General features: G+C 39.5%; 2 protein-coding genes across 2 annotated transcripts in view; one reads left to right on the top strand and one right to left on the bottom strand.

The window, feature by feature from the left end:
- The first annotated feature begins 5,238 nt into the window (after nt 1-5,238).
- Nucleotides 5,239-8,499, top strand: LOC135745384 (proton channel OTOP2). The gene is made up of 6 exons (XM_073814088.1): nt 5,239-5,668; nt 5,770-5,906; nt 6,247-6,305; nt 6,521-6,663; nt 6,838-7,637; nt 7,994-8,499. Exons 1-6 carry the CDS (start codon nt 5,320-5,322, stop codon nt 8,162-8,164), a joined length of 1,659 nt encoding a protein of 552 aa, XP_073670189.1. The 5' UTR covers nt 5,239-5,319; the 3' UTR covers nt 8,165-8,499.
- A 47-nt stretch (nt 8,500-8,546) lies between these two features.
- hid1a (HID1 domain containing a) overlaps nt 8,547-27,671 on the bottom strand; it is a 28,731-nt gene continuing 9,606 nt past the window's right edge. Inside the window, exons 5-19 of the mRNA XM_065263677.2 lie at nt 24,508-24,614; nt 24,201-24,317; nt 20,203-20,410; nt 19,967-20,023; nt 19,022-19,162; nt 18,851-18,941; nt 18,450-18,601; nt 17,834-17,912; nt 17,417-17,581; nt 17,045-17,272; nt 16,382-16,527; nt 16,208-16,297; nt 15,799-15,890; nt 15,561-15,719; nt 8,547-9,361 (exon numbers count right to left, since the gene is read on the bottom strand). Of these exons, the coding sequence (XP_065119749.1) occupies nt 9,298-9,361; nt 15,561-15,719; nt 15,799-15,890; nt 16,208-16,297; nt 16,382-16,527; nt 17,045-17,272; nt 17,417-17,581; nt 17,834-17,912; nt 18,450-18,601; nt 18,851-18,941; nt 19,022-19,162; nt 19,967-20,023; nt 20,203-20,410; nt 24,201-24,317; nt 24,508-24,614 (1,896 nt within the window). The 3' untranslated portion in view covers nt 8,547-9,297. The remainder of the gene's footprint in view (nt 9,362-15,560; nt 15,720-15,798; nt 15,891-16,207; nt 16,298-16,381; nt 16,528-17,044; nt 17,273-17,416; nt 17,582-17,833; nt 17,913-18,449; nt 18,602-18,850; nt 18,942-19,021; nt 19,163-19,966; nt 20,024-20,202; nt 20,411-24,200; nt 24,318-24,507; nt 24,615-27,671) is intronic.

Here is a 27,671-nt window from a genome sequence, read left to right on the forward strand (position 1 = left end):
AGCACGAGCCCAGGAGAAACAACGTCATTACTACAACCTACGAAGACGACCAACTCACTTCTAGGTTGGAGACTGTGTTTGGGTTCGTACCCATCCTCAATCATGGGCTAGTGATGGTTTTATGGCCAAGCTTGCAGCAAAATGGAAAGGTCCCGCTGGAGTGGTCAAATGTCTTGGTCCTGTAAATTACACTGTGTGCTTTATTGATGACCCTGATCAGGTAGACTCTTTTCATGTTCAAAACTTAAAGCCATTTTATGGTACTGTGCAAACCCTTTCTAATTGAGGGGGGGATATGTAACAGTCACTGGCTGCAGGCTCGGACTGGTAATCTGTACAACCGGGCAAATGCCCGGTGGGCCGGTCGACATGTGGGCCGGTGGCCTCTGAGATTTTTTTTTTATGCCAAAATGTTCAAGTTATTTACTTTCGGACCGTCATGTATAAATGCAGTTGCATTTGGCTTGAAGGGCGGGTGATAGGGAAATATTTTCGGCTTCTTCATGACAGGTTCAGTGTGTGTTACGATCGCGCCCCATGCCCCACCCCTCAAATGGATTTGTCCAAGCAGCCGCTGGGTTTATGGGGAAATATACAGTGATGATAGCGCATCATTTAGCCTTGCACTTAAGAATTATAATTATGGACAACAGAGGCTCCAAAAAGAAGAAAGGGGGAGCGGAGAAGATCCGCGAGAAAAAGTCGCTTACCAATCTCATAGTCGAATCGTCGCAGATGTGTTATGAAATGAGGATCATTCAATTTTGGCCGTATATGGGTGCACACATTATCTGATTTTACATATAACAGCTTTCTCACAATATATTAATATACTGCATATTATGATAATGCTGCAAATAATATGTGAAGTAGCAGCTTTCAATAAATATTTTTAAAATGAGTTAATAAATCCATCAACCCCTGTGACAGGGCTTCACGTCCATAAGAGGTCTCTATCTTAATAAAGCCTTGCCTCTTTGTTTCGACATTTAAAAGACAAAGCTGGCAAATTAAACTATGACTTTCGTTCTTTTAAAAATTTCTATATTTTATTTTATTTATAAATCACTTTGGGTTATCTGATTTAACTATTTGGCCTGTGTTTTGTTTCCGTGCACTTGAGGCATTTTGCATTTTTGTTCTGCACTTTGTTACTTCTGATCTTATTTTATTAAAAAAAAATTGTATTTATTATAAACGTAAATTCCGATCTTATTTAAGTATGTACATTTTGGATAGCTTTTCGTTGTATGGATGTTGCGCTATTGCGTCCTGGCCATGCTTGCGCATGTAATTTAGCCGAACGGGTTAGGTGCTCTGCGTCTCATATTTAGGAGTTCATCAAACTAAACATTAAAAAACGGATGTTTTTCGATGAGTATAAGTTTTTAAAATGTATTTAAAACAGAGTGGTTATATTGTCTATCTTAAAGTTAAACTACAAAACAGGTAAGCCGTTTTTTTATTTCGGTGATGAAACGGAAACTAGTATCTGCACCGAACCTATTTCTGCCTGACACGAATGTCTTTCTTGTGATTTAATATTATGGTCAGTCGGTGTTCACTTTCAAATGATAGCAAAGAGATTCCTGAAATAAATAATATCATCCGGTCTTTCTGTATCTAAAGTGAATACAGAGATGATCAAAGTCAAAGCAAGCAAGCAGGTATTTCTGTGCTAAATAATAACGCGTAGTGTCTATAAAATCATTAATTTCAGTGTTTTTCTTGTTATAAATTAAAGTTTAATGAATTGTATATAAAGATTAGTTTTTATCATTTACAGTCACAATCACAAATAATTTGTCATTTCTCATTTGTCGGGTTTTTTTGGTCATGACTGCTTTGACGCGCTATCTCCAAATTAAATAAAAACACTTAATTGTTGCCGGAGTTTCCAAGGCAGGATCACCTTTGTTATTTTTTTAGTTATCAAAATGTATTTTTGTGTGATGTTCTGTAGATCGTGGCTTTAAAATGTTATGAGGAATAATTAAACAAATGTTGCCTTACATTTTACCTTAAAAAAATATATATATAAATGCATCGTCAGTTTTGTCTTCGTTTATTACTTGAAAGACAGTTTTGGTCACTTTATCAGACAGTTGTTTATGTGTGCTGCTTGTGAAAGAAAATAAAAGTTACCAATTTGTACCTGGTCTGGCCCCCTCCCAACCCATGCACACAAACATAGATGATTCGACTATCGGTCGACTATGGAAAGATTCGAAAATTCTGATTCGAATATGTAAATCCTTAGTCGAGGACACCCCTAAGAGATGGTAATCTTTTAATCTGCAAGAGAGAAATAGAAAGAGAGGCACTTTAACTGCTTCTGCTCTATCTAATATAAAGTGAAGAAAGCTACATAAACCATTATAACACCGGTCACATTTATAATCTATAGACCTATTTATAATCTATAGACCTGCACTGTCTATCATTAATATACTTTACATATTATTGTATTCAATAGAGTTTGATAAAAGGGGTCATCTAGTATTGCTTCATATAACAGTGCAAAAATAGTAAAACTGTTTTTGTGGTGCTTTGACAAACAGTGTCAGCTTTATTCATGGCAAAGAGAGTTTGAGGTGGTTGAATTGTAACTATACTGTGAAATTAATATAAATGTTCAATAAATCAAAGCATTGGGTTGGGGGGGGGATTTAGTATCAGTGGGCTTGTGTGTGGAGTGGGGGGGGGGGGGTCATCGGTCCAGTGGTGGGCCGTTCCACGAGAAATTGCCAGGGCCGAATTTTGTTCCCAGTCCGACCCTGACTGGCTGTCACTTGGTTCATGTGTTACCATTGTTAATGCTATGTTATCCCACCCACTAGGGGATACTAGTAGCACCTCTCTCTTAGAGATAAAAAAGGAAGTGTGAGAGTAAGAGGTAGATTCAGTTTAAGTAACCACATGGTATCTGCTGTTCTCAATGGTGATCCTCTTTTGAGAAATGTTTAGTTTGCTGCTCAACTGTGAGTTTGTAGTTTTATTTCATCTTGTGTATTCATCCACTGAAACTGAATGTGTATATTTTGATAAAATGTTAATGTAAATTGTTTTCTTTTGTAGAGGATTTTTGTGTTACCTGTGATTTAAATTGCTTGTGAGTGCTGGAAAGAGGAGTTTGCTTGGGTGCATTAGTGCAGCTGACTAAGGACTTTATTAAAAGACTCCCAGGCCACAACTAGAATTACAAAGACTTAGCATCATTTTGTGATATTCCATCCTCAACCTTGACTTTCCTCTGTGATTGATTGATTCTGTTTGTTTGTTTTGTTTCCGTGATATGGTGTTTTGTGTAAATATTCAATATTTTGAAAAGAGATTTTGTTTTGGTGTCTTTTGTTGATTCATGCATACTCTGAACTCAGTATCGGTGCAAGATTGATTTCCCCCTCATTCTACTGTAGCAGCCCGGATTTAAAATAGCTGGGACAGTTACATAAGTGATAAACGGGCAATTGAATCTCTTTACCATTTGTTTAAAACCGTTTACTATATTTGCCGAATTGCCCACGTCCTGTACACAATCTATGTGAAGCCTTATGTTTAGACATAGTCGCAACCTGCGTCTATAACACAAGTCTTTTCCCAGTTCTTTTTGAACTTTTCAAGTTCAGTTTGAAGTCAATGTCGTTTGGTCACAAGAAATTGTGCGCGACTGTCAGCATTTGCCACAAAAGTAAAAACAACAAAAATACGGGGTGCGGATGTAAGGTCATAACCCAACACTGTGTACTGCACAACACCGACATCGGCCGGTTTAAAGGAAATTCTCTTGACAAGAGTTTACCGGTATTTTCTCACTAATGTGTTTATGATATCTTACTGATATCGTTGTTGTGTGTGTGTGTGTGTGTGTGTGTGAACAACACACTTTGTGTTTACTGCTAAAGTTATTCTGGTAAATGTATTTTACCAGAATACCAGTCTACCACAATTACTGTCAATGTCTCCTCACTGTGTTATTATGGCACACACCTTCACTGATGACTTAAAGCAACACTATGTAGTTTTTTTACTTTTAAATAATGACTCTAAAATTATTTCAGTGATAGAACAACTTTTAACTGGACAAATTGTACTGTTGCTGTAACCTGAGCAGCCTCCTAGCTGCTACAAGCACACTCTGAAAGTGGTGGTGGAGGGTAGGAAACACAGCCCCGCCCCTCCCCCTGCCTGCAAAAGAGTGACTGATACCAGGCACTGTTGCGCATTTCAACCACATGGGGGAGCTGTAAGTCATTTTTACATGGAAACTACATAGTGTTGCTTTAATACGGACATACATATAATATATATGTGTTACATGTCAATGTTTTTGTTTTTACATGTTTTGTAATAATTGTGTGTGTATGTGTTGTTTCTGACAGGTGTCATTGAGTGAAAACCGTATATACCGTAGACATGAGGTGGCACGCTCCACAGAAGGCCAGCGGCTCTTATTCATGGTACAAAAAACATGTTTCTGTTTATTGATTGAATACATCTTAGTATTATAGTCCTGTTATACGTGTTGGCTGATCATTTTTGCCTGTGCTTTGTTTTTTGACATTTTGAATTAGGATAAAGGCACCAGTTAAATCATTCAATGTAAATTCAGACATAAGCAAGAATAATGTTTCTTTTGATCTTAAGACAATGCGTTCCAGTATAATTGTTCTGTTCATTCAAACATATCCAATGAAATCGGGTGAGGTTCAATAATTGAATGATTCTGTAAAGTGATATAAGCCAAGTAAACAAAGACTTAGTATTTTGAAAACAGGCATGATTTAAGTCAATTAAAGCTACAATATAAGACATTTTTTCAGTGACTAAGAGCTGAAGGTGTCCGATGAGTTTCACCATCACCAAGCACACACACAGAGAGAGAGACAGAGAGAGAGAGACAGAGAGAGAGACAGAGAGAGAGAGAGAGAGAGAGAGACAGAGAGAGAGAGAGAGAGAGAGAGAGGTGCAGGTAGCCCTTCTGTTATCACCGTATATATCCAGAGGCTATTGGCTGGCTTTCATACAGTTCAAGCAAAGGTGAAATCTCTCAATATTGCCTAGTCAGATTTGAGGATGCAGGTCCCTTACCATGCGGGTTACACGCAGTCTTAGACGTAAGCGGATAAGAAGAGATCCGATTGGTTGGATACCCATGCGGGATTGAGTATTTATACCAGTTGAGGAAGCTAGACTAGTTACAATCATTGCTTTGAATGACCGTCCACTTGCTTTAGACTTCAGAGCTTTTTGAGGTCTTGTTTCATCTGTGAAGTTACAGTTGTATATTTTCTTGGACAGCTCTGGAACTCAGGCAACATGTCTGCGAAAGAGGACTTGGAAATCAATGAGTGCCAGTTATCCACCATCCAAGTGGCAACGCATGGAGAGACCACGACGACTGGGGCTGTAAAGGTGGAGAAAGGCCGCAACTGGGGTTGGCTTTTGTCTGGATTCATCTGTTTAAATGTACTGCTCCTGGGAATTGTTTTAATCAGTGGTAGCGTCTTCAACGGGACGCAGATTTCAGCTTCGCACCTACAGATTTTCCTCATCTTAGTCGTGCTTCTCACTACCATATGGATGGTTTACTACAAAGCCCATACAGCGAGGGTGTATCGTGCAGTACTGTACAAAGACAGCCACGCCGGACCTGTCTGGCTAAGAGGTGAGTCTGTGCATTTGTGCCTAAAAAATTGATTAATGACAAATGGCCTTGAATTTCATTGAGATGGAGTTTGTCTAAGACTCTGCTTGTGTCTTCATCAGCTGGCCTGGTTCTGTTTGGCATATGCAGTGTTATCATGGTCATTTTTAAGATCATTTACTATGTGGGTTACGTAGAGTGCGAGTCGCCGGTGAAGATTGTGTATCCTATTGTGCAAGCCGTGTTTGTTATTGTGCAGGTATGATATATATAAGTTATATATTAAAAACATTCATCAAAATGACACAATTAAATTTGTTTAACATGTATTTATACCATACATTTTTTATGAGGTCAACGACTGGACCATTGAGTGTTTTATTATTAAATCGTTATTTATATTTACATAATACACAATCTTTTTAGTTTTTGGCATTTTCCCCTTCATTTGCTGTCGATACAAACTATACTTTTTCAGTTACTATAATGGGATGATTTTAGATTTAAAAAATTTCAATGTGTCGCCTTGTATCTACTATTATTATTATCATTTTATTTTTTGAATATATATTTTAAACATACTCTTGTCTACATTTCAGACTTATTTTCTCTGGGTCCACGCTAAAGACTGCATACAGCTACAGCAAAACATTACAGGGTAAGTCCAAGTCTTATGCTAGATCAGACCGACCGTTTCTTTGATCTGTTTAAGTTAGCCACAATGAGCAGTCACGCATAGTTAGTGTACACTTTGAAGTTAGCTTAAGGAAATGTTTGCCAGACTGACCATTTGCTAGGAAACCAGGATGTCTTGTTGAGCTTTTTGGAAACTGGGCGGGCAGGTATCACTGTATATTTACAATCTCTTTGTAGTTGTGGTCTGATGTTGACGTTGTCAACGAACCTTGTGGTTTGGATGACAGCCGTGACAGAGGAGTCGCTTCATCAAACCATTATTCCAAGCAACAGTTCATCTAACACCCCTCACAGCTTCAACTTGACAGAGAAAGCAGCAGGTCAGTAAATGCATTTCTTCTCATTCTCACGATTTAGTCAATTAAGATAAAGTGGTGTATGGGTAAAGTACTTAAATCGATAAAATCTCTGCCTGACAAGTGAGATTGTGTTTTTACGACCTCACAACGCAAGTAGAGCCTTTCGTTCATTTTTTCTTATCCCTTTGCTTTCAGACATGAGTGACTGCAAATGCAGCCATGATGTATGCAACGTTTTCGAAAACGCCTACTATTACATGTACCCCTTCAACATCGAGTACAGCCTCTTTGCCTCGGCCACGACCTACATCATGTGGAAGAACATCGGCCGCCAGATGGACGAACACCACAACCATCATCTCAAATTCAGCATGTGGGACGTTCTGGTCGGTCCGGTGGCCGGACTCATCATTCTGGTGGTGGGTCTGGGTACGTTTATTGTCTACGAAGTGGACGTGTCTAAGGGAGACCCAATCAGGAAGTTGGAAGCCCTGACCATCTATTACAGCACAAACATAGTCACCATCTTACTGATGTCCATAGCGACTCTGTCCGGTTGTATTATCTTCCAGCTGGATAAGAGGGAGCATGTGTCCGACAAGAACCCTACGCGGAGTCTAGACGTGGTACTGTTGGTGGGAGCGTCGCTGGGCCAGTTCCTCATCTGCTACTTCACTATAGGGGCTGTCCTTTCATCAGGGGTCAAAGGACACGTGAACAAGCTCAGTCTGGTCTCGTCTCTTCTGACCGTGATCCAGCTGTGTCTACAGAACGCCTTCCTCATCAAAGGCCTCCACCGAGAGCCGTTTAAAGAGACGCACACGGCCACCGTCTTCACTAACTCCAGGGTCGTTCAGAGAGACCCGGAAAGAAGGGCCAGCTCTATCGTTCCGGCATACACGCTACCCATCCTCTTGCTGTTTCAGGGGCGTCTCTCCTGGAAGAGGAGGATCCTAAAGGAGATCTGCGCCTTCTTGTTACTCTGCAATGTCACTGTAAGTACCTGACTTTATATGATTTCAGCAGTTGTGAGAGGCAAACACACAGGACCCTGAAGAGTTTAGCTCCAATCCTAACAGGCAGGTGTGTTCAATCAGAGTTGGAGCCAAACCCTACAGGGCAGTTTCTCTAACTGTCGGTCAACATACGCACACATCTAACTGTGATGTTCATGCCCATTGTATGGCGTCTCAGCAAAAGTTTGTTACCAGTGCAGCGTGTGTCATTGTCTTTCGTTCCATTGCACAAGTGTCCTGTGTGTATTGTTTGGCTCCTTCTGGATTAGTTTGGCTTAACGTGAGAATTAAAAGCAAGTTTCAAATGGTAATCCTGTCTATTGTTTGTATTTTAGCTGTGGATTATACCGGCGTTCGGGGCCCGGCCTCAGTTCGACGACACTGTCGGATCAGACATCTATCAGTTTCAAACGTGGGTAGCAGTGGTGAATATCGGGATGCCGTTTGGGATCTTCTACCGCATGCACTCGGTGGCCAGTTTGTTTGAGGTCTGCTTTGCCTCTTAACTCTTACTGTCAGATGATGCACATCACTTTGTAATATTATATATACTATATATATACATCTATTTTTATAGGGTATTTTTGTTTAGCTAAAAGTTTTAATATTTTTTATTTTATGACAATACTATGGTGTATATGTTTGTTTGAGAATTTGTGGATGTCTTGTGGGGATCATGTTGAATGAACTGAAATCTTATGAAATATGTGTAAGATGTCACATATCTATTAAAATTTGGCTTAACGCTGTTACAATACTCTGAGAGTAAAGCTGAGAGCTGTACCCTTTATAGATTCAATGGATCACTGGATTTTACTCCGAATAAAATGAAGGAATATGGTGATATGCTTTGATTTTTTGGAGAGAAATGAAGTCTGATCAATTGACTCGATACATTAAAAGTCATGTTATTGATAAAACCACCGATTAAATTAGGATACAAGCAAACATTAAAATACATGAACATAATCTTGTCTAGATACTGTCACAAATAAATTAAAACATTCTGGTTAGTCAGAGACACGTTAATAATACAGAATATAATACGAAGACAGACACCATTCAACGTCGAATAATCATCTGTTTCATATCTCTATATAATGAATAAACATCAAGCTGAATATTTACAGTATCACATCAGCAAAACTGATATGCAGACAAAAATAGAGCTATATTGATACACCATCATCATCTTTGGAAACTACTCATTTTTACAGTTTTATGGTATAATATTTCAATACTGGCAAAATACATTGAAATCAGCCACTGGTCAAATATATATGAACAAACAGTAAACATGTTTTCATGGATAACAAATAAAAGAAATGATTTAGCGTGATCGCCCTCTTGTGGTCATATCAATCTGGAGCCAGGTCAAATAATTGACAAAGATCTTAATATTCATATTTCTATAAAAAGCACAGTGAGATATTTTCCTCTGAACAGACGTCTAAGCTACAGGCACATACAGTACTCTGTTATCGGAGCACAGGTTTATATTTAGGTGCTTTATCATGCTGACCGCCACCATCGATCCTCACACAGTTTCACAGTCTGTCATCTATCACCTCTTCTCTGGGTAAGTGGACCATCTTAAAACAAAAACAAAATGAAGCCGGCGGGTCCCCCAAAGCTGCTTTTACATCCTCTGAATCTCAAAGAGACGCACATCGGTGTCATACCAGATGGGTGGATCCACGTTGCTGCATTGAGAAAATAAGGCAATGTTAAAATTACTTTTCCTACAGTACAAACATTCAAAGGTGAATCTCACAGAACGTGTTTTAGTTAGTGTGTAATGTTGCTGTTAGAGCAAAAATAATACCTGTAAATTGATAAGAACAAGGTTCACTGCCAGGCGATTGATTTTCTTTAACAGAATTCACTTTTCAAAGCCTACAGCGAACGGCCGGTTTGGACTACAGTCCTCTATTTCTTAAGATTTAACTTCACTTTAAACTACTGAAGCATTAATATTTAGTTGAATAACCATTGTTGTTGATAACTGCTGCACATCAGTGTCAAATCATGGAGTCAACCAACATCTGGCACCCAGAAACAGACATTTCAACCCAGGATCCACAGTTCCTGTCAATTTTTAGGTTATGCCTCAGAAACTGCATTTGTAATGTCACCCCACAAGTTTTCAATGGGGTAGAGGTCAGGGGATTCTTCTCAATCCTTTTTGTCTGCAACCAAGATTTTGCCCTGTTGCTTGTGTGTCTGGGGTTGTTGTATTGTTGAAACACCCATTTCAGGGCATTTTCTCTTCTGCAAAGGAAAATATAATCTCGTTGGCCTTGTAAACTCCCCTAAATCAGGTCTATTCAAATCTTACCCTAGAGGGGCGTGCACTGCATAGTTTAGCTCCAATCCTGATCAAACTTAACCACCTGTGGTTGTCTAGTGATCATGAAGACCTTGATTAGCTTGTTCAGGTGTGTTTGATCAGGGCTGGAGCTAAACTCTGCAGTGCTCCGGCCCTCCAGGGTAAGATTTGAATATCCCTGCCCTAAATGTTCGTTTCATGTCTGTACGAAACAAGACTCACTCCTGAAAATGTGATGATTGACACACAGATAACCATAGCAACGTTCTGCCTTCTCGCGTGCTCATCACTCACAGCTTGATCAAAATGATTTAACAGCGTTATGTTTGCGTCTTGGCGTTGTGCATTGTACACATTTGTGAGGCTGCTCCACAGTGCGATGTCTGGCAGTGTTGCCAGGTCCTCGTCTTTTTTGTACCTACATACCCTTTTGGTGCTTAACCATTATGGCTTTTGGCTCACAAAGTGATCAAGTTTTTGGTGTTATTAAAGTTTGAAGATTCCGGTCCCAATATTTTGATCTTTGAAGTAAAGCATTTGGATTTATTCAGTTTATTATGTTTATTATTTTTCTTGTTCACTGTTTTTTCGTGTAAGATCTGGCAACATTGATCAGCAAACAGAAGACTTTTTCCCCTTCTATGCATTTATTTTTTCAGAAGAAAGACCTGTCATGTCCATGATGCACATTTTAACACTTTATTAACTGGTACCAGTTGTTTAGTTTGGTTATGTACACAATATGCAGAGTTCCTGAAAATGCGGTTGTCACTACCTGCATTTGTGGCAGTTAATTCGGTTGTAGAATACGGTTGTCAGTCCTGTAAATGACTGAACTGTGTGTACAGTACAAAACAGGATTAAGCATTAAAAGGTGAAGTGACAACCGAATTAATATGCAGTGTGTACGGGACTTTAGAGTATTCTGATGTATTTAAACTGAGCCATGTTTCCTTTTATACCATAAATAGGCCCAACACGGTAGTATGAAAAACATCCCCATACCATGACTTTTGCACCAACATGTTTAACCGTTTTTACAGTGTACTGTGCCTTGAAATCAGTACCCGGGGGTCACCTCAGGTCCTGTCGATAACCACCAGACACCAAAAGAACAAAATGTTGTGCCATTTGTCTTTGGGCCAGTTGATGTTTTGATGTGATTCTGCTCATACCTTTATCAACAATGGTGCTTTACCGGGGCTTCTTGCAAACAGCTTAGCTTCAATCAGATGTCTTCTGATTGTCACAGTACTTACAGATCATTTTAGATCATCTTTGATCTTTCTAAAGGTTGCTTTCCTGACTATTCTTCAATCTGTTTTAACAGTAGTTGCTTGTTTTTTTCCATGTGCTTTGGATTTGTCACAGTCATCATGGCTCCCTCTGCTGTTCGTCAGAGGTTCATTGGTTCATCACACCTGCATCCTGTTTGTAATCACCTGGTCTTTAGAAGCTCACTCAGAACTCATTCACATTGCGAAGTATTGTTGCTATTGTCATCATACCAAGCGTTACCGTGTATTCCTGTTTCTGTATTCTTTGTGTATCACCCGTGCCTGGACTTCGTTTATGATTGTTTGCTGCCTGCCTTTGACCCTTGTCTGGATCATCTGACACTGTCCTCGGATTACCTTTGATGTACATGTTTGCCTGGTGTGTGACCCATGCCTGTTTTTGGATGTCCCTTGATAAAGCTGCATTTGGATCTGAACCGCTTCTCACGTGTATGACAGAATACTTCGCCAGCAACAAGATCCAGCGGTTTTTTACATCCACCCCGGTAAACTTCACTACAGCAACCATGGATCAAACTACAAGATTCAATAATACATCAACAGGTACTTTCATCGATCCACTACACAGACTCTGTTCCGTATTTCAGAACGGCCGTGACATAGAACGGTATGTTGAGGAATTTCTATATTACAGTAAACTTTCACGGATTATACGCATTTGTGGACAAAAATGGTCATTGGATGTATTTTATTGGACTTTCATGGATTATTCACACATCTGAAACAGACTGGATTCGATTCGCGATCGCTATATCAACACAAAAGGTAAGAAGTCACGTTACATATGGCATGTTGTCATCTTCTGTCACAAAATACTACATTTATGATCCTAGAGTATCTGTATCTCAAAACAGAGATCATACATTGATGCTAATGCCGTAAATTATACCTTTTAAATGTATATGTTATTGTTTGTAGAGCGTAGTCTATATAGATATTTCTGGCAGGCTATATAGTTTGCAGAGTGGTTTCGAAAGTTAAAAAAAATATTTAACGGCTTTATTTTACAATTCTACATGAACTAAGTAATAGTGCTTTGCCAAACTAAAAGTGTTTTGCCAAACTAACCGAGACCGGGCCTTACCGATCCGGCTTTTCTGACGAGGCCAACGTACCCCCCGAGTCTCTTATACTTTTACGGTCCGGACCTCCCGCTAGCTTCTAGCAATTAGCACGCGGCCCACAAGCAGTATACATCCCCCGCCGGGTCTAAATTTCTGTCATTTGCGAAAATAATGCGTTTGAAAATGTTTTATAACGGGAATATGTTGTCCAGGGAAAACGTATTGTTGAGACTGCTACATCACAATTTACTCTGGAATCATGCGTGTCATGAGTTTCTTCTCCTGTAGTGTAACGTTACTTATTAGTGACACTTTTCTGCTTGATTTGTCTGTTGGCAACATAAATCGTTAATAATAATAATATATAAAATAATAACACAGTATGGTCTGTACTGCTCACAATATCACTATGCACGCGCACATGACGTTAGTAGTGGGGCGTGATCAAAGGAGCAGCAGCTCACAAATATGTAATGACCAGCTCAAAACGGCACAATCTGAAATGCACTGAAACAGAGGCTATTAGAGATGGGTAACAATCTTTTTCTACAAGCTATTTCGAGCAAACAACTTTTAAATAGGGCTGTCAAAAGATTAATCGCGATTAATCGCATCCAACATAAAAGTTTGTGTTTACATAGCATATGTGTGTGTACTGTGTATAAATATTATGTATATATAAATACACACACATTCATGTATATATTTTAAGAAATATTTGCATTTAAATACTGTATATACATTTCTATAATTTATATTATATATAAATATAAATATTTTATATATAAATATAACAATTTTTTCTTAAATATATACATGATTGGGTGTGTTTTTATATATAAATAATAATTATACACAGTACACACACATATGTTATGTAAACACAAACTTTTATTTTGGATGCGATTAATCGCGATTAATCTTTTGACAGCCCTACTTTTAAAACATGCTTTATGGAACTCATACACCTATATAACTTGTGGAAAAGCAGTCATAATATGGGCACTTTAAAGGACTGTTTCTGGTCTGGATTAGATGATGATATCAGTCTCAGACTCACAGGTGAGGATCCCAACTAGTCACTAGCACAATTTATTGACTCTGTGTTGCTGTTTTGTGTCTCCCCGTTTACGATAGGACCAGTTGATGAGGACACCTCGTGTGAACAGCGCCACCCCGGGTTCCAGTGCTACCTGGACCGCTGCTGTTTCCAGCGCCGCCATGGGTTCCAGTTCCGCCCTGCTCTCTGGCTCTGCCTGTGGCTCCACCCTGGCCTCTGGTTTCACCTACGGCTTTGCTCTGCGTTATGGCTTTGCCCGCAGCCCCGTCTTGGATTCTTATTTTGCCCGTGGCTCCACCTTGGTAGTTGGTTCCGCATCTTATTTGGATCTGAACCGCTTCTCACGTGTATGACAGAATACTTCGCCAGCAACAAGATCCAGGAGTTTTTAAATCCACCCCGGTAAACTTCACTACAGCAACCATGGATCAAACTACAAGATTCAAAAATACATCAACAGGTACTTTCATCGATCCACTACACAGACTCTGTTCCGTATTTCAGAACGGGCGTGACATAGAACGGTATGTTGAGGAATTTCTATATTACAGTGAATTTGTTAACAGACATGATGAGATGTTAAAGGACTGTTTCTTGTCTGGATTAGATGATGATATCAGTCTCAGACTCACAGGTGAGGATCCCAACTGGTCACTAGCACAATTTATTGACTCTGTGTTGCTGTTTTGTGGCTCCCTGTTTACGATAGGGCCAGTTGATGAGGACACCTCGTGTGAATAGTTTTTTTTTGGGGGGGGGGAGTAGGCATCAGGCTCAGTGGGCTGGAGAGCCACATCAGCCACTGACGCCTGTATGCTCTACGTTAACCCTGTCTTCTCCTGTCCTTGCCATACCTGTGTTGCCAAAACCAGTTCAAACCAAGCCTGTCTCTGTTCCTAAAATGGCCACCACTGTGCCTGTATCTCTGTCTAAGAGGGCAATCAGAAGGAAACCCTTTGCCAAGACGGCCACCACCAAGTCTGCACCTGCTTATGGCTACTACCATACCTGCACCAATTATTAAGAGGGCCACTGCCATAACTACACCCATTCCCCAGAGGGCCGTTGCCACCGGCGCCACCCTGGGTTCCAGTGCTACCTGGACCACTGCTGTTTCCAGCGCCGCCATGCTTGCTCTCTGGTCCCGCCGGCGGCACCACCCTGGTTCCCAGCTCCGCAGTGGTCTCTGGCTCTGCCTTCGGCTCCACCCTGGCCTCTGGTTTCACCTACGGCTCTGGTCTCTGGCTCTGCCCGCGGCCCCGTCTTGGATTCTGGTTTTGCCCGTGGCTCCATCTTGGTCTCTGGTTCTGCTAGCAGCTCCTCCTTGGTATCTGGTTCCGCTTCTCATTTGGATCTGAACCGCTTCTCACATGTATGACAGGATTTTTTGTTGACATTTTAAAGCATTTGAGATCATTTAAGCTGAGCATGAGATAACTTTGCTGCATTTCTTTACATGTTTTTCCTCTCAAATCATTATTTTAATTAAATTGCATTGTTCCTCTGAGCAATGATGGAACGGTCCATTTTACTTAGAAATTCAGCAGCAGATATATTTTATAACAATGGGTAAACCATTTTCTTCCCTGCTTTCCTAATAGAAAACAAAAATTAGCTGTTTTTTAGACAATGTGCTCATTTTCCATTTTAACTTCAGACTGCTATTATTTTGATCACACTACTTTCAATAAATGAGTCTATAACTAGTGGGGATATCATTACAAATGGCTATATTGTTTTCCTATTACACTACTACACAATAATTTCCATTGCAGAAATATTACTACTACGAATAACAGTGGTTTATCAGGTTGCACTGTTAATATTTTGAACATCACTGTACATATAAAGGAAGCATACATGTATGACTTCATGCTTGAAGCTGCAATCCATGACTTTTGCCTCTATATCACCATAAAAAAATGTACTTATCATTACATGGACTGAAGTCAAACTGACATTTTTATTTTTATTATGATAATGATAAGTATAGCATTGTTAATTTGGGTAAGGTTTTGAAAAGGACGGATTAGAACAGGGATTTTTTTGAAGTACCGGGTCAATAACTTTTGTTTTTCACCAAACCAGTTACAGCTTTCTGTTAAACAACACTCATCAAGTAGAAGTGTAAATGTTAAACATGACACCAACCGTAGGTAAATGACGCCCCACATGTACGTGCGAAACCACATGGCGGTCCCTGCGTTTGCCTGATATTTCCTGATGAGAATCGGGTGAGGCACAGGCAACAAACCCACTAGAGTACCATGCTGTAAAAACTTCAGGATCTCAGATTCATCCGTCAGACCCCTGACGAAAGATCGCACAGTCAGACATCACTGCAAAAAGTCGCAGACACGCAAACATCGACGTACAAACTCATCCGTACTTATCAATGCAGATTTTTTCCACCTGCGGTACCAGGACCTGCAGTAAACGCATGATTGTCTGCAGTGGGAGTTTGCTCTTCCAGGACAGAACCTGTAAAACAGTGTAAAACATCTTGATCCGTGTCTTGCCTACACTGTTCATGCTTTACCCTAGTAATAAATCCCACATGGAATATGGTTAATGGTTATGGAATACCACCCAACTATGAAAGCTACATATACAACCACCCAAAGCATTTTTTTTTATTACACCCCAAGTTCTTGTAGATTTGAAACGACACAACGATAGATAAAGCGTTCATTTCTAGGGGAACCCCACCCTTTGATCCAGAGTTATAAATGAACCTGATTATTAGAAAGGCAAGGCTTGGTTAATGATGATGATGATGATGGTAAAGGTCTTCATACCCAATCAGGTTTGGGATTCCAGTGGCTGATAGTTGATGATGTGCTGGACAGACGTCTCCTTGCCATCTCTGCCTCAGTGTAGAAGACATCCTGACAAGAGACATGAAAAAATAATTAGTTTCAGTTAGAGAGAAAATCTCAGAACCACAGGTCCGGTGAATGTGTCTCTCCGACCTCTGTGTCTCGTCCTGAGATCGATTCGGTGTCGCTGGTCCCAGCCGGGCAGCTGTGTTCTGGGGTTTGTGGCATTTCTGTCTGTGGAACCGCTATCATGGTCCCATCTTCTGAAACCTGGGACGTCTCCGTCAGTTTATCGATGCCTAAAGACATTAACACTGTATGACTGTAAAGTTAGGATCCTGTTTGCTTTACCTACAGACAATCCAACTGCTACAGTTTATTAATGCATATTATACCACGGGTCTGTTGAATGCTGTATTCTGATTGGCTGAGAAATGTTCGATGGGTATGCATTAATTTCTGTTAACCGCACACCTAACTTGTCAAATGTCTTAAAAATAGGCACCAGAGCAATGTTTGTGGTAACCGTGGTATAAGAGGAATAATTCTTATAATTCAATGGCCCGTCGTTAATTATTCCTTACTTATTTTGAAAGTAACTCTAAGAATTTGTATGATATTCTCTACGATATCATCGTTAAAGGAGAAAGAGATGTTCTTCAGTTCGCCAAGCATTGGATAATTCTCTCTCAAAAACATTTTGTTATCAATCTGTATGTTCAAGCAACAGTAGTATGCATGAATATTCCAGAGATTTCCCTCAGAAAAGATTTAATCTAAGTTATAGTCCATAACTACATCAGTAAGCACAACTACCTGGCATTGCTACCAGGCTGGCCTTCAGAGTGCCCGGCTCAGCGGGTACAGCCGGGCGTGAGCCCTCCATTGACACAGTCTCCTGTGAGCTGGTGCGAGAAATGGCATCCGGAGACTTCTTCTTCTTCTGTAGGGCCTTCTGAATGGAGGCGGGGTCAGAGGGCAGGTTGGCCAGCTGATGAAACACGTTACGCTTGCGGATGATGGCGTACACCAAGTTACAGTTACCTGAGACAGAGAAAAGTCCCTGTGAATTAATTGGGTTATTTTTAGGACCGCAGCACGCACCAATTACATCATCAACCTTGGTGTTATTGTTTAATAAAAGAGTTGAGAATGTCCGGCAAAAAATGAAAAACATTTTAATCGTACCATCAAACTGATACTGAATGATGTTATTGAAGGCCTCCAGCAAGAAGAAGACCAGATGATGGTTCTGAGGAGCCGAAAACAGGAACCAGTTGGTGGAGAAAGCCTCCAGTAGATGAAGGAGCTTGTTGGCCGCCACCATGGAAAGACTCTTCAGGTATGGAGATACTAAACAAACATAAGGTACTTTATTCATTTTCAACCAGTAAGCATTTAATGCAACAGTAATCTTATGATTCGTTTTTAAATACCATCTTATTGTTTGGTACGGTTTCGATCTCAGGATACCACCTATGGATGAGCTGTCTGTGATTTCTAAGAAAACTGCCTCACCTCGTCTTACTGACAAAGCTTGAGCGTAACAGCGCACAATGACAGCTGAATCCAACAAAACCCTGTGGATATAACTCTTAAACTCACCATTAACTACAATAGTGAGCAGGCAGTCGTAGAGCGGCTGCAACCTCTGATGGCCGCTGGTTATTATCTTGTGGAAAACCTACAGAAAAGAAGCGTTCAGTAATTCAAGCCGCCCCCAGGTTTATTTTCCTAATACATATTCATCAGTGCAGTTTATTATAAAACACGCATGTCCATAGCGATATGGATCGATGCATTGATTAAATTTCGATACGATACACAAATATCTTTTATTTTGACACTCTCTGCGTCCTCATTTCTTGAGGTAATGTTTATCATTTATCAGTTATTAAAAATGTAACTGCTTAACTAGGCAAGCAATATTATAGTATAGATAAATGAACCGTTTTGAATCTTAATCGCACCGAAGAAAAGTTTGATGAAACCGCAAATATCGCATCACTGGCGGAGGCAACCGATACATATCGTATCACAATGAACGGTCCGATTAACACCCCTAATGTATATGTTGTTCAGCATCTTTTATTCAAATGCTCAGCATCTGGAATGACTTGACCTCAAATTTACATTCCTTCTCCTTAAATAAAAGAAAAGGCTTATCATTTCAAGTTAATTTCAACCAATGATTGTAAAACAAATGCTGTATGTCATTTACCACGATCAGCAGGTCGGCATGTGTGCCGGTAAACACAGGAACGTCCATGGGCACGTGTAGAGAGAAGGGCTTATTCAAACGCACGCCGAAGTTCCTCTCTCCACTCAACAGCAGAAGAATAAAGACACCGATGTGCATGAGACCCACCCGTGCTAAAGGTTAACATACAGTACGTTAAGCAAGTTAAGCAATATGCAAGTCATGTTAGCTTAAACAGTGAGGTCATTTCACTGAATCTTACAATAACCCAGTCATTTTGATTTGATTTAGTATTTTCTTTCCCCAATAGAGCACCACTAACCCTAACGTTTCTCTCATCCCAACACACTCTGTTCAAGTCAAATGCAATGCCATATGCCAGTGTTGTTGACCTGCATGTAGATGTTGACGTGTAGACTTACACTGGTCAGCTCGAGCATCATTCAGATAATAGAGTATAGGCACTAATATGTCCAACACATCGCTGCTCTTCAGTACAAAGAACAAGAACTTCTGCAAAGAGAAAAAATCAACAGTGTTTCAAGAGTTCATATCATTTCATCTGACTTCACAATCCGTGTCAAATCTCATACTTTGTTGAAGTCACAGAGTTTCCAGAAGAGGACAAGCAGTTCCTGGTGAAACTGGATCTTTTTGGTTGAATTGGGCAGGTAGGTTTGAGTCAGTGGGTTAGTCAGGAGACGTGCCAAACCCTTCAGAACAAAGTCATAATCCTGCAAACAAATCACACACAACATCAGCTCCATCTTTTCACAGCAGACAGATTTAAAGAAACAGTATGTAAGAAATGTATATCAATGAATCATACAATGGCCCTGATATATCACCAGACATTTAGAAATCATTTTCATTTCAAATAATTATATCACTCACATCAGTGGTCTGACCAGGATATTGTCATTTAAAAGAGTTGCAGCCCTCGACAAATGTTTATGTTGTGTATTGGCCACCAGTTGGGTGATTGCAGTACCAGTTTTGGCCACAATCCTACATACTGTTCCTTTAACTATTGATCTATAATTTGTTTGTTTTTTATTTCCTACATTCCATTTTTAAATACTTTATTTTTTACTTTTTTGAATGTTTTATGTGCTGTTTATAGTTTTCCTCTTATTATAAAAATGAAAAAAGCAAGAAGAAGAGATCGGGACATACAGTATGTGTACAGATTGAAACCTGAATACACAGAAAAACTACTACATTTCTCTAAGTGGTTAATTATTACTTACATATTCAATGTTAACGATATGAAATCCACTGAAAGACTTTATTTGTTTTGTGTGATAAACAGACCAAACTTTAAGCCTTACATTGGACAATAATACTACAATAATAACACACAAATGAAAAGATTGCTTCATTTAAATTGTTTAAATTTAAAAACAGCAGTATATATTTTATTTGTGTTTGAAAGTATCCATGATAACAGGGTGGTGGTATTTTGGGAAGGTGCAGTGTTGTTACTGTATGTGGTTGCTATGGTAACAAGTAGACTTGAATAAACACGAGAAGCATACCTCCTCTCGGTGAATTCTGGACAAGTAGTTCACGAAGAGATTATGTGGACCAGAAGACTATGAATAAAGTCAAGAGAATACATTAGACATATTATATATTTAATCTTTATAACATTACACTGCTTATCTGAGCATAATCCAGAATATAACACAGACAGAGTACATGTTTACCTTTGCTCTGTGTGTGTGCGTGCGTGTGTGTGCGTTGTGTACGTTAGGGGGTGTGGTGCGCTTACATCCTGGTCCTCCATGCTGGAAGGGGAGGGGGGACGGTACGGCTGTGCTCCCTCATGCTCCAGGGTCACAATGAGGATCTGTACGGCCTGCTCCACCAGCTGCTCGCGGTAGTCCGAGAAGAGCAGGTGGTTGTAGGGAATCCCGTAACCCACCGGGTCATACGCGCACACCACGTTCAACAGGGAGGTGAAGAGAGGCAGGGCGTGTCTGTGAGAATAACACCTTCATTTTTACATGACCTGAAGAAAATCACTTACACAATGCTAAGATGTGTGCCACATGTGTTTTGAGTACATTTGTATTCAGGCATTCTGGGTGGATGCAAAGGCATTGCTAACACTTGCTAACCTGTTTTTCTGAGGGTTTTGTTATAGACCATTTCAAGAGATGTAAACAACACTGGTCCAGATGAAGCCCTTCCTGTTTCAATCTAGATAAACGTTGGGATACTAAATACAAACAACAGAACATATAAAACTGAATAATCATCTTTAAGAGAATTATATATATGTGAAATAAAAAAACTAAAGCAGGAAGTGTTTCTGGACCAGTGTTGTTTACATCTTTTAAAATGGTCTGTAGCATTCTTAATATTTCCCATGACTGACATGAAACACGTTAAAATATCTCTTTTAGATTCCACTATTTGCGTCAAGCAAAACTCTTGGACGTATTTTAAAGACTTTATGGGTCTACCGGAAATCCTGTATAATTCAACCAGAGAACGACTTTGGAAAGTGTTTCCAGAAAAGTGTGCCATACGCATCAGACGTTCGGTCAACAGTCGGTAAGCAGAGGCTACCATCAACTTCAATCTTCTGATGACTTTCCAAGTGAAAAAGAATTTCACACAATGAAAATAGTAGGCGTGGCTTGTGTTTTCCCACTGTGAAATGATTGGATGTAGAACAATTGGCGTTTCATTCAGAAATCTAACTCACAGCAGACTCACAGTTTGAGCTGACGCTCCCGCCCAAGCCGTCTATTATCAGAGAATGACCGCCAGTACATATTCAGATTTGCCATTTACATTTCATCCAAACTTACAAAGATTAAGAAACAATAAAGTGACTTGTCATGGGGAGGCAGTGCTTGAAGTTTTTTTGCTAACTTGACTCCTCCTATATTGAAGAGGTTTTATATACAGCAGTCAACAGACGACCTTATAAATGGCTTTATAAGTTTGTGGATTTGCTCGAGCTAGAAATAGCTACTGAACATAAATAAAATGTGCAAAAGGATTTTGAAAAAAATACCCTTAGAAAGAGCTACTGTAGAAAGAGCTATTAAACATAAATAAAATGTGCAAAAGGTATGCAAGTAAAATTTTCAACATGGTTAAATGCTAAAACTAGTTGAAAAGAGCTTGAAAAAAAACTTTAAAATGACACTAAGACCAAGGCTGTCTCTCAATATGCGTTCTTCAGCGATCTTGCGTCCTTGTGTCCTCGCTCTATGTCATGATTAACAGTCGAAGTTCAATTCCAATTCTCAAGAACACAAGTACAGATGACGCATGAAAAGACCCGGATGTGTTCTTGATATCGAGGATGCATCATTGCAGACTTGCGCTCTGAAATCTGGGGAGGTCACGTGACCAACAGGAAGATCGCACGCATCTCAATTCTCACATGTGCATTCTCTGTTCTCGCGACCTTCTGAGTTCGTTCTTCCAAGGTTGCCTGGCAAGACCAGTCTCCACGAGAAGGCAAGTCCGTTCTTTGCATTCTTAGAATTGAAAAACAGCCCATGTCTATGGCTTCAAGAATAACAAAATACTGGCCATTTGAAACTCGAAAGTCATCACTTTATTTTGTCCCGTTGTTTTCCATTTTGCGGGTAGTAAAACTCCTGTGCGCGTCAAATTCATAAAAAAGTTGTTTACTTGTAGTTTAGCAATTAAACTGAATGTGTATTACAATTTCAATAATGTTTTCACCCCGCACATCGCCTGAGGAAATCCGAAGTTGCGTCGAGGGGAACCAAACTAACAGCGGAGATTGTCACGTACTTAAAGAAGGGAAAAAGCTTGCGGCAGCGATATCATTCTGGCTTAGTGGGATGTCAGCAAGCAAGTCCTCTGATTCTGACCTTGTTCTTACTCAGAGTCTAAAGCCAGGAGGGCATCATTGTATTTTTATTTTAACTGAGCAGCTATGGTTGCGCGTTTTACACAGAAACACACACCTCCCCGGACCACGTTGAGTTCACAGCAGCAAAATTGACGCTTGCTCTTTTAACTCGTAAAACTCAAGGGTGTATGGGTAATGTAGTCTCTGCTCTCAGTGAGGCGCTCTGAAAAGCAGCAGCGCAGCCAAAGGATTCAATTAAGCCTCTGATTTAAACAGATGTGCAAATGAGCGTTTCGGTACGCTAAAAGTACGTTCTGGGCACACGGAGAGGTGGTGGTATGCTCAAGAGCTTTATTTGGAATTGGCGGTACTGAGTACCAGCGCGTAACGGCTCACTTAAAGCACTGTGGGGAGGCCATAATACACAAGTGCATATAGCAAGTTACAAGTTTTCAGTTTTCCCCCCAAAAATCCAAGTTTGTGAGGGCACATTCATTAATTTTTATGAAACAAAACACTCCCACACGGACAAACACTGCACAATGCTCTAGGGCTGGGCGGTATGACGGTATACTCCGTTACCGCAGAATAAAATGTCAGACGTAACAGATTTTTCTATTCCGCGGAATGCAAATAAGTGGGCGTGGCTAACTCTGCCCTCCAGCATGTTAGACTGAGTGTGACGGAGAAACATGTAAAATAGTTCACTTATAAAAAATTAATGAGTTATTTGTGTCATTTTTATTATAAGTGCCAGCTCTTGTCTTGCTCGCTCTCTCGCGCGCGCGCTCTCTCTCTCCTCATACAGCAGCCGGCCGGTCTCTTGCGTGCAGAGGTCTCTCTAGGCAAGTGCAAGAAGCTGCGACGCCAAATAAAGAGTTCTTCTCGCACATAATGCTAATAGTTGTAAAGTTTTCTGAACTTCAAGCAAGCTAAGACAAAACTCGCATTTATATCAGTGACACGTGCGCTGCTGTAGCGATGTGGTTTGACGCGCCATTTGCTTATACAAACATATTTGATCGGAAAGACAAGAAAGAGACGCAAATGTTAAGGTCTAATAGAAAGTAAAGGCCGTCAAGACCCTAAAACAGACTTCATGATCATCACATCATAGCACCTGTCACATTTATAATATCTAGAACTTCTTCTCTCATATACAGGTATTTATCCTGTCTGTAGGTTTTTGCATATATTTACAACTGTTTATTTTACATATTGCATATGTTTAATGTAATGTATGCATAAATAAAAATACAATGGAGCCATACTATAGCTTCAATAGTCTATAAAATTAATAACTCAATTAAAAACAAGATTGATTCTGTCTAATCAAGACTTATCTGTTGTTATCTTCTGGGCATTTTTACTTTAACATTATTAACTTTAAATTGCTCATATTTTAAAACTGTGGTGAAAAGCTATAGTGAGTGGTGTATTTCTGTACATTTTTATCATCAAAAAACAATATAAACTGAAAAACATGTATACCGTGAAATATTCCGTTCCGTGAAATAAAATGACTCATTCCGTGAAATAGATTTTTGGTCATTCCGCACACCTCTACAATGCTCCATTAAAAAATAAGAAATGTTGGTTTTGATTTATTTTCGGGGAACTTTCCGAGGAATTTCTCGAGTCTTGTTGGTTGTTGTCAGATCATTGCTATAAGTGAAAGCCAGAATCTTTTGGCCCAAATCAAATCTCTTTGATATCCATCTTTAACACGGAAACATTTCATCCCCCGTTTCATTGTTCACCCTGGGATATTGTAAATCGAGCTGTTTAGAAATCACGCAAGTGTCAGAACATACTGTTGGAAAGCATTCACACGTCAGCTGTCTCGCAAACACCACTAATAAATGCATGCTGGTGTTTATTCAGGGAGTGTGCGTGCGTGCGTGCGTGTGTGTGTTTGTACAGACCTGTTTTCAGTGGAACAGAAGAAGGTGACCCAGGGGTTGAGAAGGCTGTTATCTGATGTTGGAGGAAGGTACATGGCCTCTGAGAAACATGTGAGCAGTAACCTCAACAGCTCAGTCCTACAAACATTCAACACAAAGGGAAATTAAACTGCTTGGTGATTTGCTTATAAATGACTGATCTTAAACAAAGATTGGCTGGAAAAACAGGTTGGAGATTTTAAAGCTCATGTGGTTACTGATTGAAGGGTTGCCATGGTAACTTAAATAAAGGCACATGCCCTGTGGGAATGAAATCCGGCTCACTCACCTGTTCAAATCATGGATGTAGTTGAGAGGGGGCGACTGAGCGAAGCCCACTCCTGCCTCCCAGATATACTCACAGCTGTCCAATGACTGCATGTCCTCAACCGAATCCTGGAGAGAAGGACACAAAGACAATCTGAAACTTAAGACATGCTCCGCTCTACCTCCTGTGCAAATCCAGCCTCGGGTCTATTTTTATAAGTTTATGTCAAACCATTAGAGATGGACCAATAAATCGGCCAATTATGCTTGCTATGCTTCTCAATGAATTACGGTGAAATGCCACTACATCCGAAAGCCAGAGGGCGCTCTCCTGCAAAAACTCAATATGTCCCACAGAAGAACAATTTACATGCGCAGCTCCAGGAAATAGCTTAAGGATATTTTTATATTATATTTATATTGCTGTTCTTCAAACCTTTTCAGGTATTTTCATGATACTAAAGAATATGTATAATGATTAAGTTGTACGAGTGTCAACTCATAGTGCCTTAGAAATGAGAATGTAAATGTGTTTAGAAAGATTTTCCCTAAATACCAGTCTAAACTAAAAACATGGACATTTACTATGTTAACGTAGATGATTTGATGATTGAATAATTTATCAGGTCTACCAAAGAAGGATTTTATCCTACAAAGCAATAAAAGCCATGGTAAAAAACTGATCAAAGATGATGACAGCAGAGTGTCAGGTAATATCTGTGTCTGATAAATGCATGGTGCAGAGGAGGTTGTAAAACTCTTCAGAAAGACCAGTCATCATTTTTTTTTAATACTTTGGCTTAAATAGTGAAATTTTTACATTTTAAATATCTGCTAATAATGATGAGAACATTTTGATTATTATGTACAAATAGAAAATCAGCCAAACATATCGGCCATCAGCTGCCCTGATTTCTAAATATTGGAATCGGTATCTGCCAGAGAAAAAAAACATTTTGGCCGACCTCTAGTCAAGAGCATTGGGTTAATATCAAAATCTCATATTTTTAAGGCGTTCAGTGGCTTTTGCATCTGAACTCTTTAAATATAGACCCAAGAAAGCAGCAACCTTTAAAATAACGTATATTAAACTTATGAAGCAATGATAAACACATGGTTTTATTGAACAACAATGTTAAAATATATAATGTAATATAAATCAACATTATGTATTATAAATGCTTGCATTTTACCTTAAGATCACAGGTTTTACTTTTGGCCAAACGACTTTTAAAGTTCACATTTTCTCTGTGTTTTTGAAGCCTTGATTGTGTTTTTGGTGTGCAATATAACATGTTCATGTTGTGTGTAAAAAAGCAGTAGGGATGCTCCAATCAGGATTTGTGCAGCCGATACCGATTACCGATTTTTATCTTCGTGATTGGCCGATACAAATTTTTTTAAGCTGATATGCAAGCTCTTTGATGACTTTAACTTTTATTTTATTTTCTAGATAAAGTGATTCCACAGATGTTGCCATTGTTATAATACTTGCAGTAATTAGGTATATTATTGTTTTAATAGAGACTAATAGAGAATAGAGTTTTAATAAGCACAACAAATGAAAAGTTTGGTTCCAAAACTCAATAAATGCCATTTTTGAAAAAATTAAGTCACTGCCAAAATCAGTATTATAATAGTTTTCCTCATCTACTTTGTACTTTGTGATAAACAAACAAACAAACAAAAACGAAATAATACTTTAATAGCATTGATAAACCTGTGGTTTTCTGTGACGGGAAAGAAACGTAAGCCATCAACATCTAATAATTTACGCCGAGAGGCACTCGGGAGACGATCGCTTGTTCTTCCGACAGCATCTAGCTTCTCTCGTGCTAACACATTGATCCCAGGGGATCTTATGAAAAACTTTCCATAATTGTACTCAAAGTCAACGAGAATCACAGCTGATCGCTGTAAAAAAATGTTACAGTTTTTTTCAGTCGCTAACAAGCATTTGTCCAATCAGTTGTCACATTTTCAAAACTCTAAACACAATTAGCACAGCATCGGTCTTTTGTGGCCATACCATTCACACATTTCATGTCGTTTTCACACAATATGCAGTCAGTAAACACATTTCCACAATGCTTACATTTTCTTAACAGACAAGCTATACCTCCCACCAAAATTATGGATTGTTTTTGTAGTACTTACGAATGCTTACACACAACATCCCACAATAGCAAAAACAATATTCCAAACCATAGATACAGTATAAAAACCTTTATATTGCGTAAATTGGGCCAACCACAGCTGATTCCAGTCTGGCTTAGGTTATTTTTTCTTTTACATTGATACTTATACAGTAAAAGGAAGACTTTGAGGAGTGATGTTTTTGAAAACAGAAACAGACAAACATTGTAATGTCTGGACGAGGAAGCATAAAAGCCAGGGGCACATGGAGAAGAGCAGGCCCAGTGAGAGGTGCAGTGAGAAATGCAGGAGCAGTGAGAGGCGCAGTGAGAGGAGCAGGGCCAGGGAGAAGAGCAGGACCCAAGGAGAGGGCAATGTAGAGGTGTAAGAAAGCATGGTGGTGGCATTCCAAGGGCTGCAAGAACAGTAGTCAGTGATGAAATTCACTGATTTCAGTAAGAGAGGCTGGTGAAAGAGTGCAGCCCAATTTTAAGAGGTTGCCTCCATTACACGCATCTTTCAACAAACCAACAGGTAAATATTGCATTTTACATGGATTGTTTCTATTCTCACTTGACGTGTCAATAAGGTCATACAATGCATATGTAAAAAAAATTGTCCCTCTAAAGAATGCAACGTCTTCCACCCTCTGGGGGAAGAGGAAAGCTCCTCAAAAATGATCAAGATCAATACTGTCAAACTTTTTCTGTTCTATCATATTGTGTTTCTACTTAACCTCCTGTAGTCAAGAGTAAGGGGAAAAACTGCTTTTTACTGAAATGCTTTTGAATGTGAACATTGCTGTACATTTGGCCACACAGTTCCCAACCAAGACATTTAGAATAAAAACGGTGGATTGCATGTTTTGCATGCAAATACCTGTAAAACTGAAACATAAAAGTCTATGCAGTTTTTGTAATGTAAACAATAGCCAGTAATGTGAAACCTGGTGTACTTTAATTGATTGCATGTACCTTGTGAAGTGAAAAGAAGTGTTATTCTTTGAAAGAATAATTTCATTTTGAGTCAGATTTCCAGTGTTTTGGTAAA

The sequence above is a fragment of the Paramisgurnus dabryanus genome, chromosome 3 (assembly GCF_030506205.2).
Source record: "Paramisgurnus dabryanus chromosome 3, PD_genome_1.1, whole genome shotgun sequence".
Classification (NCBI taxonomy): Eukaryota; Metazoa; Chordata; class Actinopteri; order Cypriniformes; family Cobitidae; genus Paramisgurnus; species Paramisgurnus dabryanus.